The following is a 17,089-nucleotide window of genomic DNA, read 5'->3' as shown; positions in this document are numbered from 1 at the left end:
CCCCTCGCTCGGTTGAGTGAAGGCCCCACGACATCTGTTGTAATGAACAGTTTGTTCATCAATACCCCAGTCAGGAAGGGGTACACAAGGCCAGAGCGGCATAGATGTCATTGACCTTTATGCCGCCACCAAAACACTCTTAGTTATGAACCACTCGTTCTCCTGACGAGAGACAGTTGAAAGGGTACGGGAAGAGTTTCCATCCTGATTAAAATGAAGATGACTATCGACGTCCAAAGGAGTTTACCGATCGCGAAAGAATAGCACCTTAAGGCTGACTTTCGACCACAAGAGGTCAGATGTCAATCTTGCTGAAGTGCCCATCAGTAAGTTGAGGACCGCTCGGAGAGCGGGGGTGGATGGAGTGGGGGTAGTAGGTTCTCCTCGCTAACTAGCTGGGGGGAAGCTTCTACTTCAGGGCACTCATCCCGGGAGGGGAGCAATGCTCTAGCCCAAAAGAGATCAAGATGACGAGCAGGAATTACTTAAGTTCACGTGTGAACGGATCTACACCTGGGATTAGAAAAAGTCGTGTACGTGGTGTGTTTGGAAGTGAATTATTTCTAAAACTTGTTGTTATACCGATGAAAATCCAATCACAAGGGATTTTTTTTCAAAATGAAATGCTACCACTCCCTAAAATATGTTTCTGGGCGACTTATTCAGTTGCAACTTCAACTTCACCGCCAACTTTGACCAGTAACCATATTCTCTCTGGAAAAGAACAATACCTCTTTCCGTGTTCTCTCTTGTACTCGCCACTGTATTTGGACCTAGAACCTACTAGATCTATGATTTCCGGAATGCTACTAGCAAACATTGCCTGTAAAGAAACGTTCTCAAATGGCTACAGTCGATTTGTGTCTCCAGGTTTGGAACATCGTTAATTTGCAGGGAGTTATATCAATAGAAAGCATGTGTGACAACTCTGTATATGATGAAAAGTCAATTGGAATTAATTTTATAGTATTGCCAATGATAAATTCGAGAAGTTTGAAAGGAAATATCTTGTGTTAGTAATCACAGAAGGTATAGATAGGTTCATGTATATCAAGCAACTGCAAAGACGATATTGATATGTTGACACGTATCAAAGTTGTCAACACTGGTTGAAATTCAGTTGGCTAAACTGTTCCAAATGAATAAAAAATGTAGATGCAATCGGTAAATAATTATTAAACATATTGACTATGTACGAAGCAAAAGGATAGATACTTTTCCATGGGCTACAGAATTCAGTCTATTATTTCTCAAGTTTCATATTCAAATAGTTTCTCAAACCATGCACAGTCTGAAAACTTCAGTTTCTGTTTTTTTTGCTGAAATGTATCAAAAATGAACGCATATGTTGCATATGTTGTTCAACCAAATTGAGTATATTGGTAACTTTTTTAGATACAACAGTCATGAAATCATTAGAATAGAAACGTTTTCACTCTCATGGTAAAATAACATTATTTTCTGATAGACCGCAAACCTTCGCTGAATTTTTAAAGGAGCATAGTCCTCACATAAAAAACAATGTCAGCCTTATGCTGTCAGTTGAGGGAAATGCATGTAAAACTCTTTGAACGGTGAAAAAACAAAAGTTCTTGTACGGCTTTCAGAAATGTTGAAACCTCCAAAGGAAGATGAAGAGTCGATAAAAAATCCAAAGAGGCACTTCCTTACTGTTTTTTGTCTATTCCAAAAAGTACCAAAAGTATCTTTAATGATAGAGTTACCAACAGTGGCAACTTATTTGGATTAAATGTCCAGTTTGAGGTATAATTTTACTAATGTGCGGAGTAATACCATTCTCAAGAGATACCGACGTTTGACCAATATATTCATTACCACAATTTGTGGATGACAGTCAATTTCGGATGGAGACTTCAACTCAAAAAAGTTTATTAGAGTCGAATCCTAATAACATAGTTTGGATATTCATCGTTTCTTTATTAGTTTCAATGTAATCTAAATCTTTGTAGTGTATTTTGTAAAAGATACTTCGAAAACTAGATATTTTCTCAATGTTGTACAGAAGATATAATTAGCAACAATGTTCACACAGAGTTGTCACATTTATCAGGAAGGTTGTCCTATTCCAAAAAGTACGATAAGAGTAGTAGATTCTACTTTAGAAACATTCAATTTCACTTGTTTCAGTTTATCTCGAAAACGGTTCAAAATAGAAATAGTATTATCTGAACAAAGTTGATTTAAAGTTGGATGTAGAGCTCAAAAATGTTGAAATGTACAGGGTGTTCCATTTGAAAAAATTGAGTTCCACTCATTTTTTCATGAGATCAAAGTATCTGCATTTTTTGAAGACCCTGTATGAGGCAAATGAAAATATGACTCGGAGTGAAGATCCTCATAGTATCACTCCACTCCATTTCAAATTTGATCGTTTCAGTGCAAGAGAGTTCAAGATTATCAGCATTTATAAAAGTTCATGTTTGGTAAAAAAATATCGAAATTAATTTATATCTTCTAAACGGTGATAGATAGGTAAAGGGAAATAGTATATGAATTTGTTGACAAAGTGATAATGAATCATAATATGATATTATATACGGGGTGTTCCATTTGAAAAATCAAAGAAGCCGCTACTTTATAGTAGAAGCGACAACGCCGCTTCGTCTTAAATATTTTAGGCGTGTAGGTCATATTGATTTATGCATACTGTGGAATTTTCAGGTTGATCCGTTGAATAGTTTGCCAGAAACGGCTAATTAACGCTCATCATGAAAAGCCCTGTATTGATCTGTTTTTTACTCTCACGTTACTGCAATAGTTAAAATAACTATCCGCCGCGCCATTCAAACAAGTATTCAAAATGATTCCTTTGCCAAATAACGTGTTTATTTGCAGATTATCTGTACTCATTAACTCGATTCAAATAAACCGAGGTAGTTCAACAAATAATTCACTTAAAGGCTATCAAAATGCTTTCAATACTTCATCGAAAGCTTCGTTTATTTCAAGATAATATTGATGTAGTGTTTTTTTTAGATATGCGTTATAGTCCAGTCAAAGTAGATAAAAATGTAATGTCTGGAACGTTTATAGCATTTATATTCGACTTTTTCTGTCAAATATCAACAGGGTGGTTGTCAATAACAGACTAATATTCAAAAAAAAATGTCTCCTTGAACGTCAACTGCTTTTCCGATCTGGGATGTACATAACCTCAAAGTCACCATTCTCTTTTTGAAAATCGTGTAGCTTTTTTTCTGCCATTCGATTCATGATACGGTTGTAAAGTCTACTACTCCATCGCATACAAGTTTTACTACTATTTACAGTTTTTGTTAGTACAGTTCACCGATTTTTTTAATATAAAGGTACATTTGAAGCGACATAATTATTGAAGCGAGGTCAAAGCTACTTTGCAGTGTAGATATTTCTTGAACATGCTGAATATGAGGTCAGTACCTCTAGAATATATCGAAAACAAAAGTACATCAATACTGACATTCAGTTAACATATAAGAATGGTATTTTTGTAGTAGAATTACAATAGTCATTATTGAGTATGAAAAATTATGTGCCATTATCAAATATTCAAAGCGGTGTCTAGTACGGTCAAAACGAACAAAGTGAACAAGTTGTAATGAGATTCTGAAAATGTAAATCGAGTTCTTCCTCAGTCTACAACGAATATATTGACAATATTTCATAGGTTTTGTTCATGCAGTTCTGAGGAGAAAATTCCTTGAGAAAAAGTCAAATCGAAAATGTCAGCCTTGTTCAAAACTGTTCTAAGCTTATCCTAAATTGTCCCAAGCTTGTCCTAACGGTCTTAGAGAAGACAAGCCTATCAGGCTTGTTCTTTTTCAGGCTTGCACTGAACTGTCCTAGAACTGAAGTGTTCCGAACTGAATATCCTGAAGAAGACAAGCCTTTGAGGCTTGTCCTCTGTCCCAAAGAGAAGGACAAGCTTTTGAGGCTTGTCCTCTCTGGGACAGTTAGCCTAGCACTTTGATGATACCTATCCTCTCAGTATTGAACAGTTAGCCTATGCACCGAGGCGCCTAGTCTAGCCTAGCACCTAGGCTGAACCATTGAACTATCCTGAGAAGGACAAGTCTGAAAACCTTGTCCTGACAGTGCTTTGTAGGCTTGTCCTACAAGGCACTGTAGGACAAGCCTACAGGCCAGGCTTATCCAAGGACAAAGAGTACGAGCTTTTCATGTTGATCCAGACTTGTCCTTTCAAGCCTTCCTGGTTAGTCTTTTCAGGCATTTTAGGTTCGTCTGCCTTTCAGGCTGGTCCAGATTGTTCTTCCAAGTATTTCAGGCTTGTCCTTTTGAGGACAGTTAACCTAGCACTGAAGCTTAGTACCTAGACACCTAGCCTAGCGTAGCACTTAGGCTGAACCACTAAGCTAGCCTAAAAAGGGCAAGCCTGAAAGGTTTGTCCTGACAGTGCCTGGCAGGCTTGTCTTTTCTAGTCTGAAAGATTTTAAGGCTTGTCCTTCTGAGGACAAGAACGAAAAAGACAAACTTTTCAGGCTGGTCACGCCTTCAAGTCTCGTCCTTTTCAGAGCAGGTCAAAAGGGACAAGCGTTTTAGGCTGGTCCAGACTTGTCCTTTCAAGTCTCTCAGGCTTGTTCTTTTCAAAACAGTTTGCCTAGCACCTAGGCTGAACTACTGAATTGTCCTAGTCTGAAAGACTGAAAAGGAAAGCACTTTCAAGCATTTCAGGCTTGTCTTTTCAAGCAATTCAGGCTTGTCCTTTTTAGGACACGGCCACAAGGGACGAGCTTTTCTGGCTGGTCCAGGCTTGTCCTTTTAAGCCTTTCAGGCTTTTCTTTTTTGAGACAGTTAGCCTAGCCCCACTGATGAGGCCTTGTGGGTCGAAACAGCGATGTCTTGTATACGAGGACGAGTAGCTTTGTTATTGCTCCTCAATAAATACAAAGTATGCTACCAGTTTGACAGTTCAAACAATTGTCCATCATCAACAAAGGTACTAATGGCATTTACTCAATTTTGATCAGCCTGTTTATAAAAGATGATGAAAATTATTATATGTGTTAGGAATCACACGTTAAAAGGTAAGGCCTCGTTAGTCCTTAGCTCGCACAAGTTTAGACTTTTGAGGGTTGTTGTTTGTAGGAGTTTGATAGCTGGTTAACGGGAAAAACAAACATTCTCGATTCATGTTCTGAGAAAAAATGAAAGTAAGGGAGTATTTCGGAAGGTGCTCAGTTCACATTTTCAATACATTATCGTTTGAAAGAACACTGAATGGTTATTTTATTTTCGTCCAATAAAAATTTTGTTTTTCAAAGAAACCGGCATGTTCTATACATTGTTCTATACTTCCAAAGGAAGAAAATCCTTTGTAACATTTCTACAAATATTATATAATAGAGAATATGTTAAAGAGGTTTCCGAAATAATGGTTGTGAATGTCAGTATTTGTTTGATATATTCGACAGTGTTAGTAGTGGGAGTAGACTGTATTTCGTGAATTCCGAAGTGAAGTATCGCATCATAGAAAAAGCCAAACCATTTCTATATAAAAGATTCATTTCCAAATCCACTACAAATATGTGCTTATTAAGATTATTTCACAACTGATTCTACGTTAATGCAGCATACCATGTGTTTCAAATAGACCTATCAAACTATAGTAAAAGACACATCATAAATCCGTACATAGGTGCAGCACCTCTGAAACACTCAAGACGAAAAAAGAAACACATGGTATCGAGTTTGAGAGCAACCATTGGAAATAATCTTCGGAAAAACATACATACGATATAGAAAAAAATGTCTAAATATCCCATTGAGGTAAATGGGAGGATATGAATGAGGATAGGAGTCTGTATAAGGCATGTAGGATGGAAATTTGAGAAGAATTATCACGTGTCTTTTCATCAAAGTAATGTACAATGCTTACTGCTTAAGACGATTTTTGGAAATGCTCTGTCGCTCAGCTCTGGGTTTTATCCGAGATGAATTATCCACTGAGTAACCTGACACAAGCCTCATTGAAACAATTTGGAATAATTTCAAACAATGTCGTGAGTTTCGGCAGTTCCTGCAATATTGATCTCCCTCAATACAATCATAATCATATCTATAATTATAATCATGTTCATAATCATAATCATGATCATAATCATAATCTTATTTCTTCAAACACAAAGTATGTTATCTCAACTCTTTCTTAATATTCTGCAGTTTTTCGGTAAGTGTGTGCCCTATATCGTTATCTTTTTTCAGTTAGGATGATACTAACGTTTGAAACCCGGGTATCAACAAAAATGTTTGACTCTAAAAGTCATTATTAGCTTAATTATAACTCATAAAATTGTTTCAATCGGCTAGCTCAACGTGAACTCATTTTCATCATCAGTCTTAACCCGTTTGATATAGTTTTTCAAATATACGAACACTTAGACAAACACTATAGAAGCAAAAGTCTGATAAAAGCTCTCCATTTCAAAATAAGAACGTAGCAAATGATTTCTGATGTTCCAGAGCAGTTCCTGTTCAAAACGTCAATAAATAATGGAAAATATTATACAGAATGGTGGCTTAATTTTAGATGTCATGAACAGAGTTCTACTCTGTTCAGATTGTCATTCCTTTTTGGGTGAAATGAATTCATCAACACTCAGAATTGAACAAGTCACGCAGTTTACTGAGCTACGCTGATGATATCATTTTATTCTGCAATATGTGTAATGAATACTGTGAAATACGATTAGTTTAATTGATGAACTTGATTTTCAAATGATTACACGAATTTTATGGGCATTTTTGGAGATCAGATAGTCAAAGTCAGAGGATATTTTTTTCTGAATAAAGCATTGAAGTTTACACAGTATCTTTCAACTATAAACATGCCTGTGAACATTTCTGTAGTGGAATTATTTTATTTTTCAGATAATGAATGGTGAAAATTCCCAACAAAGTTACAATTTTTCACTGGAAATCAATAGAAATATGTGATAGACCATTTACTATGTCAATCACACTCCAAAAAGTGATAATAAACATCACAGGACATTGACAGCAACAAACAGTCAAACTTGTTGTTCTGTGCCCATTTTTAATATATATTTCCCGTAACAATGTTGCCACATCATTTAAAAAAATGAAGATAGAAAAAAGTTCATGACTATTACTGAGAACCAGCGTAAAATTAAGCCACCTGAAAGATATCAAGATTGTCAGTCCAAAATGGAAGTGTTTTCGAACCGTAGCAAGCTTAGCATTGCAACACCGCAATACATCGTTGCCAGCGAAACTAACATAGAATTTTGAGGTTACTTACCAAGCCAACTAGTAGAAAAAACACTAAAAAAGTCCTTCCCAGTATGGTGTGACAATAAACGTCGCCGTATCCCACGGTCGACATGGTTACTATTAAAAAATACACGCAGTTCCAGTATGGCAGAGCATGAGGGTTTTCAAAGTGTAGAGGATCGCCGGAATTCTCCAACTGCAAAAAAGATAATCATTAATAATAATTCTTCAATTGAATGTTAGTCTTTATTATCAATTTTTGAGCCTTCTTGAATGAAAAAGAAAGATGAATGCTTTAATGAAATCAACCAAAAGAAACAAAAACTACAATTAATTCAGCTCGCCAGTTCAAAAGTGACGAATTAAGTATTTTAGATTTGAGAAATGACAAGTGGTTTAGGAAACTATGAACACCCGTTATCGGTATATTGGAACTTTAAAGAGGTTCCGCAAGGATCCGTCTTGAGACCCATATGGTACCTGCTCAACACCAATGATTTTCATTGAATTTTGGGGAATGCCGCCGATGATGAGCATGCCGATGATACATCGATAATTATCAGTGAAAAAACTGATGACAAATTCTACGAGTTATTTGATAGAAATTTGAGTATTTTGTCATGTCCAGCACAAACTCTTTGTATTTCAATAGGCCGATGACACATATGTCATTCGAAAGTATGCAGTGAATTCGAAACTAAATTGAACTCAATTTTACTGGAGAATTTCGAGTCAACAAAATTTTTGGTAATCTTTATCGGAGAAACTGCTGAAAAATCATTTAAATTTCATAGACAGAAGGCTGAACTCGATTTAGATATAGAAACTTAAGTACGGTACTATGACGTTTTTTTTGAATATATTTGGGTTTGTTGAGTACTTTCATAGTTTCCGATCCATATTTCGTCCTACATTCGACGTATTAATTCACCGGATAGGCAAATTTCGAATATTTAGCACTCAGGATCATTTTCAACTTACCAAGTGGATAATCCCGGCAGCTGTAAGCCATACTGATATGAATATCGACACTAACTGAGCGAGACGTATAGAACTAGAAGTCTTCAAAATGTTCAGATATTGCAAAATATCTGGTACAGTCATCAACCGCAGGGCACGTAAAAAACGTAGACCTAGAACCAAAAAGTGTTTAGTCAGAGTATCGTATGAAACGGAAACTTACTCACCAATCCATGTGCGGTCCAAATAAATTGAGACGAAGGACGGGGGAATCGTGCAATAATCTACAAATGAGTACATTTCTAGCATGAACCATAACTTATCACTAGCAGCTATGAACTGAAACAAAAAAAACGATCTGAAGCAAATATGACCACAACAATATATTAGTCTAAAGCAGGGGTTCCCAACCGGTGTTACGCGTACCACCAGTCGTACGCAGGAATGTTTCAGATGGTACCTACTTACAGTACGGTTTTATAGTGAAGCCAGGAACTGAAACCAGTGACATTCCTATTCCCCAATGTGTTGTATTTCTTGAAACACTTTCGAACAAATCCATGAAGCCTTCTTTATTGATGCGACACCAAATTACTAAGCACCCTGTTTTGATTGGTATGTCCATTGAATTTTTTAAGAGAAAATCTAATTTTTTAAAGAAAAAAACCCAATGTTTGACGAAGTTTGTCAATACTGATACTAACTTGATAAAGGCGTCATACCTTGCTAGTTTGAGATTTGCAAAAGATGGAAAGCCTCACACAATAGGTGAGGCTTTCCGTCCGCTGTTGATATGGTTCAAGCCGTGTTAGGGGAAAAGGCAGCCAAAGAAATTTAAAAAATACCACTGTGAAATAACACAGTAAAACGACGAATTGACGATATGTCTGATAATATTGAAGAACAAGCGGCTTTAAAACTCCAAGAATGCACTTATTTTGCACTTCAAATTGACGAAAGCACTGATGTTACAAACATGGCGCAGCTACTTGTTCTCGTGCGATTTGATTATGATGAAGAGGTCATAGAAGGGTTTTTTTTCCGCAAACCACTTGCTTCCGGTGCAGACCACATGGCACTCACCCAGTAAAGTTATCGGCCAACTACCTAATCCCGCATCTGCGGGCCACAGCCGTTGGCCGGTTTCAAGCTAGACGTATGGGAGAGGAATCTCGCAAGTGCTCTCGACGGTTACTCATCCAACGTTGGAAAGGGAACTTTCCTAACGTGAGTTCTAGGGGGAAAGAGGAAGTACCCGCTCGCGGCTGGAGGCTAGTAAATCTCCACCTGCATTGGCGTTGGCCTTTTAGAGGTAGTGCTTCTCTAGCGGGTAAATGGGATGAGATGTATGGATGCATGCAGCCCCTTATTGGGACACTAGGCAGTTGTCGCTATCCGATGATTCCCGCCTGCTTGCTGTCCATCCAATGGAAACTAGTATCCGAGTCTAGCCTTGGAGAGCACCAAGGCAAACGTTTGAGATGTTAGGCCCGGATGGACGGAGCTAATAGTATCCGAGCTTAGGATCTCGACCTGCCACTTCTTGGGACAGAGTTCCCGACCGATTTGGTAGGTAAGCGGGCGAGCGAATGTTGGTTTGGTCGGTACTAGGTCGAAGGCAACTGAGGGTCCAGGTTTGGTTGCTGGAGCTAAAGCTCAGTAAGGCCAGATCAGTGTGGACTATTGGGGGTACCCGCTGGATTTCCCGAAAATCCATCTCGCTCACACGCGACCGCAGCAACGCCTGGGTGCGACTGGGGGGCCTAATTGGCCCCCCAATCCCCTGGTGCGGTAGTAACTATGACTCTCTTAAGGTAAAAATAGTGATCAGCTCAAAATGAATCAACTTGTAGAACTTCTGAACTTCCTATGGATGAAACGGCTTGCTTTGGTGTGGTACCAACAAGAATCTTGTTTCACTTGAAAATTGGACGATTGAAATACATATTTTTTTCAGCCGATGAGCTGGAATCTCCATTCTGACAAATCTTTTTGATGCCTTGATGCTCATTACACTGTCATCGGAATTGTAAATGCTTTGGAGGTGTTTTGATTGGATCTATTTGTTGAAAACATATCCTTACACCGTTTAAGAACGAAGATATATTTATTTTCTTTATGTGAAACTATAACAGACATCTTCTCTTGATATTGCTGATGCTACCAAATAATATACTGATTGATCAGCATTTTCAATAATAAAAATTATCTAGAATGCAGAGTTTGACCATCCGAGTTCATTTTGGATCTGTGCGAATGAAATTGTGCATTCTGACATGATCCCTGATGAAATGTAATGATGTCATTAGCATTTTGAATCTCTTCGCTAGCTTTTTGACAACCAATGACACTCCTAATATTTAAACTGTTCTCAAATATTATCATCACATAAAGAGCAAGTCCTTTGAATTCCAAATGAATGTCCTACTCTCTTCAAAATTGTAGGTAGAGTATTTTCCAAAGGAGCCATTATGAATGTCAATTAGAAATCGAGAAATTCTTTGGCGTACTTCATTGTAGGAAAAGAAAAAAATAACTAGTCATAAGTTAAAAATACTGGATCATAAATTGTGAATGAAATGAAAGATAATTTTGAACATTACAATAATTAGTCTAAAATTTTTGAAAGTGTCAAAAAACAAATATTATGTATAAACATGAGCTTCGCATATCAGATGAAATAAAATCAAATCTAAATCGGCATAATTGAAGTACTTAAATAATCCTGAGTACAATTAAAACAGTTTTCCAGGAGAATAGTTCCGACTTTGTTTTTGATGGAGCTTTGTTTGAGCACTTCGAACGAATTAGGAATATGATTGTAGAGATTGATGTTCAATGAATTTTTAATAGACCTTGTGAGTTTGTATCGAGGCTGTATGAACATATCTGCATTTCTTGTAGCATGATAATGAATATCCTGATGCTGCGAATAGATTGATTCATTTTTATGGATTTCAAGTAATTGACTATATATGGATAGCGATGGTAGTGGTAGCATACCCATTTTTTGAAAAGCGGCTTACAGTGATCTCTATAATTGGCATTCATCAATATTCTGACTGCTTTTTTTCTGAAGTCTGGAAATTTTAATGGAGTGAGAGGAACTACTCCACAAAAACTATGTCATAATTCATATGTGAGTGGAACAAAGCAAAATATGAACTTCTCAGGGCGTCAAGAGACAATACTCTATTTAGCTGTCGAAAAGCAAATATACTCTTACACAGCTTCTTACTCAGTTCATCAATGTGTCCATACCATGATAAATTCCGGCCAAGAGTGAGTCCTAGTAGTTTGGCACTATCATCGCCATTTTCAGTGGTTTCAGTATTTGAGGTCGTAAACAAGACCTTCTGGGTCTTGCTTTCATTTAATTTCAACTTATTTGTTGTGAACCACAGAGACGCATGTCTCTGTATCATCAGTAATTGATGCTAACTCGATTATGTTTTTCTGAGACGTTATTAGAGCTGTGTCATCCGCGAAAAGAACACATTTGCCTGATGACATAAGATGAAATACATCAAGAATAGCAATAGTCCCAGAACGGATCCCTGCGGTACTCCATTCTTGATAGTTTTATTGTCAGACATGTTTCCATTCACACACACAGATTGGGTTCTATTACATAAGTATGACTGAAATAAACCGAGTGGTAGCTCCCTCACTCCATAAAACTCACACTTTTTGAACAGAACATCGTGCGAAACGCAGTCGAATGCTTTAGAGAGATCACACATGGTTGATATAACGTGTTTACCTCTCTCAAGACCCTCGATAACCAGACTCACAGTTTTTTGAATTGCATCTGTTGTTGATCTACCCGCTCTGAATCCGTGTTGATCTTCACTTAATAATTTGTTTTTGCTAAAAAAGTTCATGACCCTGTTCTTCAAAATAATTTCGAAGCTTTTTCCCAAAACGGGAATGATTGATGTTAGTCTATAGTTACCAACCAGAGACCTGTCTCCTTTTTGAAAAGAGGTAATACCTTTGTACATTTAAACATGTCTGGAAAACACCCCTCTTGTATACACGAGTTGAATAAAAATGTCAGAGGATCTATAATTGCTTCAATTATAACCTTGATCATTGCACTGTTCATACCGCAAATATCTAAGCAAGAAGAATTTTTCAAGGATATCACTGCATCAATTATATTTCTGATGGCGTTACAGGTTCAAGAAAGAATGAAGAACATGATGATTTAGCACCATTGAGTAAATCATTCGAAGTGAATTGGATTTTTGGTAGTTCTGAAATAAAATTTTCTGCCAAATTGATGAAGAATTCATTAAAAATATCCCCGTTTATATCATAAGTTTAGTTTTGTCTAGGGTTTTTAATCAACTCATGATTTATAATTTGCCAGGTACTTTTTTGTTTATTATCAGAGTTTCCAACACAGTTTCTTTTCACATTTTCAAGTTTTTTTTCCTATATTCCTCACGATATAGTTTGAAAGCAAGAAGATCTTCTGCGCTTTTAGTGGTATCACAGATAGTTTTAATGCAACTGAGATTTCCTCTCATTTGCTGCAAGTCATTATTAAACCATTTCATTTTTGTTTTCCCTTGTCCAAAAACTTGTTTCATTGGAAACCCGGAAGTTGCTAGATTTCATCCAGAAGATAGCCTGGAACATCGAATAAAGGTTGTAGATACCTTCACGGGAACTGTGCAAGTAACTTGGCATACTTTATTCCACCAAGAGCGGAATATATCAGAAATACGCGACCTAGGTCAGGCTGGGTACTTCTGGAATCAGCCTGGTAGAGTGTACCTACCACCTGGTGGCTGTATCAACGTTCGATTATTTCTTCTAGAATGTTCAGCATGTTAAGATGTTTGTAGTGTGAGCCCATTGGTCTGTAAATCTTGGTCTGGATGATGAAATTCCCGTTCAAGAAGATGAGGCTCCAATTAACTGTGTAACCTAGTTTTCCTTTCGACTAGATCATCGAAAAATGGTACTTTTCCTTCATTTTCCTTTTCCATGATGAAGTGGGTGCCAAGATGGCTTTAGCTGATGTGCCCCCAGTGGTAGTGCCATATCCTTCACCTCCTCCTCGAATAAATCAACAGTCTACAGAGTTGAGAGTTCAACTCTAATCGAGACCAACCCTGTTCACTTGTTTACCTGAGGAAGTATCTAAGTTTTTCAACCGACGAAACAAAAGAATCGTCACGGGTTTTCAACATGTGAGACGGTAATAATAATTTATCCCACCGAATGGGAGACAACAGTGCATGATTTTATTTGGCACCACCATTAACAATGAAGGTGAGTCCATGCCAAAATTTGGAACGTGATTTCTGTCTGAGAGATGCGAAGTACGATTAGCCGACGTTTCAGGAGACACGCTTCTAATGCATTCTGCATTTCCGAAGGCTCCAAAAAAGCGATCTTGGGGACTTAGACGACATGTGTTATTAATTATTTAGGCGATAAAACACATACTGTTATATAAAGTTAGCTTCTGCTACAATTAGAGAAAGGTTTTGTAGAGCTGATATCTTGCATTCGATACATCGGAGAGAGATGGCTATACAAACGTGAGTCCAAATTTGGCAATTTATAACGTACCACTATGTTAAATTGTTCAATGAAAAGTTTCTATGGTTCTAAATTGGTAAAATTGTTTGAAATTTGACACTTGTTTTCCATGAAACACTTTATAATATATTCGTGTGTTCTCTGCTAGACAGGACCAGGATAACATTTCAGCGTATTGCGTTCCTTCCAGAGGAAAACATGGACGTTCAACCATACTGAAATTGGTATGTCTTTCGGATCTTACCTGGTCATCATCAAAACATAACCCAGTGTTCCAGCGGAGCTACAAAAGCTCTATTATAGTATCCTGTGGACTTTCATGAGATTCTACACGAGAATTCCTAAGGTACAAATGAATTATGGAATTGGGATATTTTTTATTCAAAGACGAAAACACGGAAACTTGCAGACAAGGTTATTTCAGGAAGCTGGAGAGTCATACACAAAAATTATCCGAAGTTTAGCCAGAAAACTATCATGCCACATACGGCCATTAAAACTGAGTTTTAATCTTCCTCTTTGAAGATGATCACTTGGTGATCGAAACACGTGTCGGGGTGTTAAAAATAACGATTTGGTGTTGGGAAAAACTCCAGTAATACTCATTACTACACAAAAGGTTCCAAACAGTGCATCATTAGTGTATGTTGGTTTACGGATTCCCCCATGATTTTTGATATGACTGATAGCCAAGCAACTAGTCTATAGGTTTTTCTTCTCTTTTTTGGGAATAGGCTGGACGCGAGCAATCTTTCAACAAGAAGGGAAAACCCTTTCCTTGTAAGACTGTTTGAAAAGTCTGCAGACTTCTGGTCCGAGTTCATTGGGGCACTTTTGAAGTACAATGACGAGACTTCATCAGGACCAGACGCCCTGTTCATATCAAGGCACCTCAAGTGGATTTTGTTCAGTTTTAACAGCTTCAGCTACCGACCAGAAGGATCTAGACCTGTTAGAACTGGCAAGCAATGTATCCCTAATTCTCTGACCGTGAAGTTCTTTGGTTTCATTTACTTTAAGTTTGCAGCTGTTGCAAGCAATAACAAACCTAGTTCGGTCAACATAAATACAACGTACTTCGGCCAATAGCAACACATCAACAAGAGAGGCGGACTACCTGAGTCAACATAAATACAACCTACCAACTAGAAATCATCAGTCATCGCTGAATCATCAAGATGAATAAACCTTTGAGGAAGCCAGCCACTCATGCTGGCGAAATGTTAGTATGCAGTTCCAAACTAAGACGTTCTTCAAACTCCAATGACGATAGCAACACTGAAAACCTAGTTCGGTTTTCGGCACTGGGGTTTTTGCGTTACTGCAAATAGGTGAGATTCTTGAAAGCGACAGCTTGCTCGCAATTTTTGTTGAACCAAGGTTTGCCATTAGAAGTAGGTTCCATTGAAAAAAGAATAGATGTATCCCTGGATGATAGAATATCTTCCGTGACTTCAAAAGCACAAGTTGCAGGTCTATGCTGCCAAACAGATCCCAATGTAGACCTTATCCCAGAGAAACTATCTTAAAATCTGTTTTTCCGTTACCCACCTGTCGCCCCTCTATGTACTATCAACAATCCACTGTAAACGACCTCAAATCCCAAATTTTGCTTTGCTAAGGACATGTACATCTTCGGCAAAAACGGGAGTTTTTTCAGACCAGTGAAGATCTTGAAAAAAATCGACTTGGTTTGATAGAAATCTAAGCATCGATCTTTTGCGAATGTGGCATTATAAAGAGCAATTCACTCGATTTTGCAATAATATTAAGGTGTGACAAACTTACGTTTCAGATGGATTTCGAACAATTTGACGCTCAAAAGAAGCTCTTGTGAACTGGTCAAAATTTCCACATGGGAACTGCAAATTTTTACACAGCATTGTAACAGTAGACTCAAAAGATCACCAGCATGTAATATTGGAAAGTATTCTACACGTATCACTAACACGAAACATACTTACTCGTATAAAAAAATACACCATAAAAAATATGTTGAAGGCAAGGTCGATTTGTTGAGTGACATTGTCGCTCCACTCTTGGCAGCGTTCCACACCGTCACTGAAAAAAAAAACAGTTGTTTTGAATGTTTAGCAAAAGGTTTCGATAATGCATAGCTACCACATATACAAGAAAAATATATAATATTTGTGGAAGTGAAATTATTTGATGTCGATCTATGATTACTTTGTTAGGACCACGAATAATTCACCGATGTATTTAGAATTCAAGTTCCTTCAGTTATCGTCTCTTTGCCGATTTATTTCCTCAAACTGTTCCTTCTGTCATCCGTGAACATCGTTGAAACAAAAGCCTAGTTCGCTGTCAACTGTCAACTAGCACAGGAGAATGATTAGGGTTATTAAGATGATAACAAAGTTTGAATTTGGAGCCTTTGGAAGTATTTTCCATTTTTTCTCATGAAGGTTGGTGTGATATGCTCAAAATATGAAGAATTTATTAGTATTCATGACAAATGAATCTATAACAAAATGTTTTGTATTGGTGGAAGCATTCTGTCACTTGTCAACATCGTGAGTGTTCCTTTTCATCGTGAAATAGTTCTGGAGTGTAATTGGAGTGAGAAATGTTCACCTACATTTTGAATTGTCAAAGTTGATGAATGTTACCAAGCATACTCACTATTATTATCGAAGAATACATGTGCAACAATATCGATAATTAGTTTTATAGCATCGCTCTGCAGTATGGACTGGCCATTTTTGTTTTACACAAGAAACAAATTATTCGTGGTGAAGTGCGATTTTTTTACAAATACATGTTATTTATTCATCAAGAATGAGGAATCTGATGTTTCTGATATATCTAACGGAGTACCACAAGGATCAGTACTGGGACCTACCCTATTTCTACTCTATATCAATGACTTGACTACCATTGATATAGAGAGTGAATTTACTTCATTCGCCGACGACACTACAATATTATGGCGCAATACCAACACAAATGATCTATATAATGCCATTTGCTCTGATATTTACAAACTTCCAGATTGGTGTAAGGCAAATTTATTAGCTTTTAATGTCTGAAAAACTAAAGTTTTATCCTTTAATTGCATTCTTGATAATATTCCTCTAGCTTCGAATTCGAATGTGATTAAAAACACGTCATACAAAAAATTTCTTGGGTTATTAATTGATAATAAATTGAAATTTGAGGACCATATATTATCTCTTAACAAAAAACTTTCATCTGGATGTTATGCTGTGAAAATACCTTCTAACGAACTAGGACTAACTGCAGCTAAAACTGTCTACTATTCATTAGTACAATCACATCTAAGATATGGGATCCCTTT

General features: G+C 37.2%; 1 protein-coding gene across 1 annotated transcript in view; it reads right to left on the bottom strand.

The window, feature by feature from the left end:
• Nucleotides 1-17,089, bottom strand: part of slo (calcium-activated potassium channel slo) — a 113,189-nt gene that overhangs the window by 77,516 nt on the left and 18,584 nt on the right. The window contains exons 3-6 of the mRNA XM_074185009.1: nt 15,735-15,831; nt 8,439-8,550; nt 8,233-8,384; nt 7,280-7,447 (exon numbers count right to left, since the gene is read on the bottom strand). Coding sequence (XP_074041110.1) covers nt 7,280-7,447; nt 8,233-8,384; nt 8,439-8,550; nt 15,735-15,831 — 529 coding nt within the window. The remainder of the gene's footprint in view (nt 1-7,279; nt 7,448-8,232; nt 8,385-8,438; nt 8,551-15,734; nt 15,832-17,089) is intronic.

The sequence above is a fragment of the Leptinotarsa decemlineata genome, unplaced genomic scaffold (assembly GCF_025532065.1).
Source record: "Leptinotarsa decemlineata unplaced genomic scaffold, Ldec_3_MD MMD2_tig00026361_RagTag_RagTag, whole genome shotgun sequence".
NCBI classification, from domain to species: domain Eukaryota; kingdom Metazoa; phylum Arthropoda; class Insecta; order Coleoptera; family Chrysomelidae; genus Leptinotarsa; species Leptinotarsa decemlineata.
This window is presented reverse-complemented; position numbering and strand designations above follow the sequence as displayed.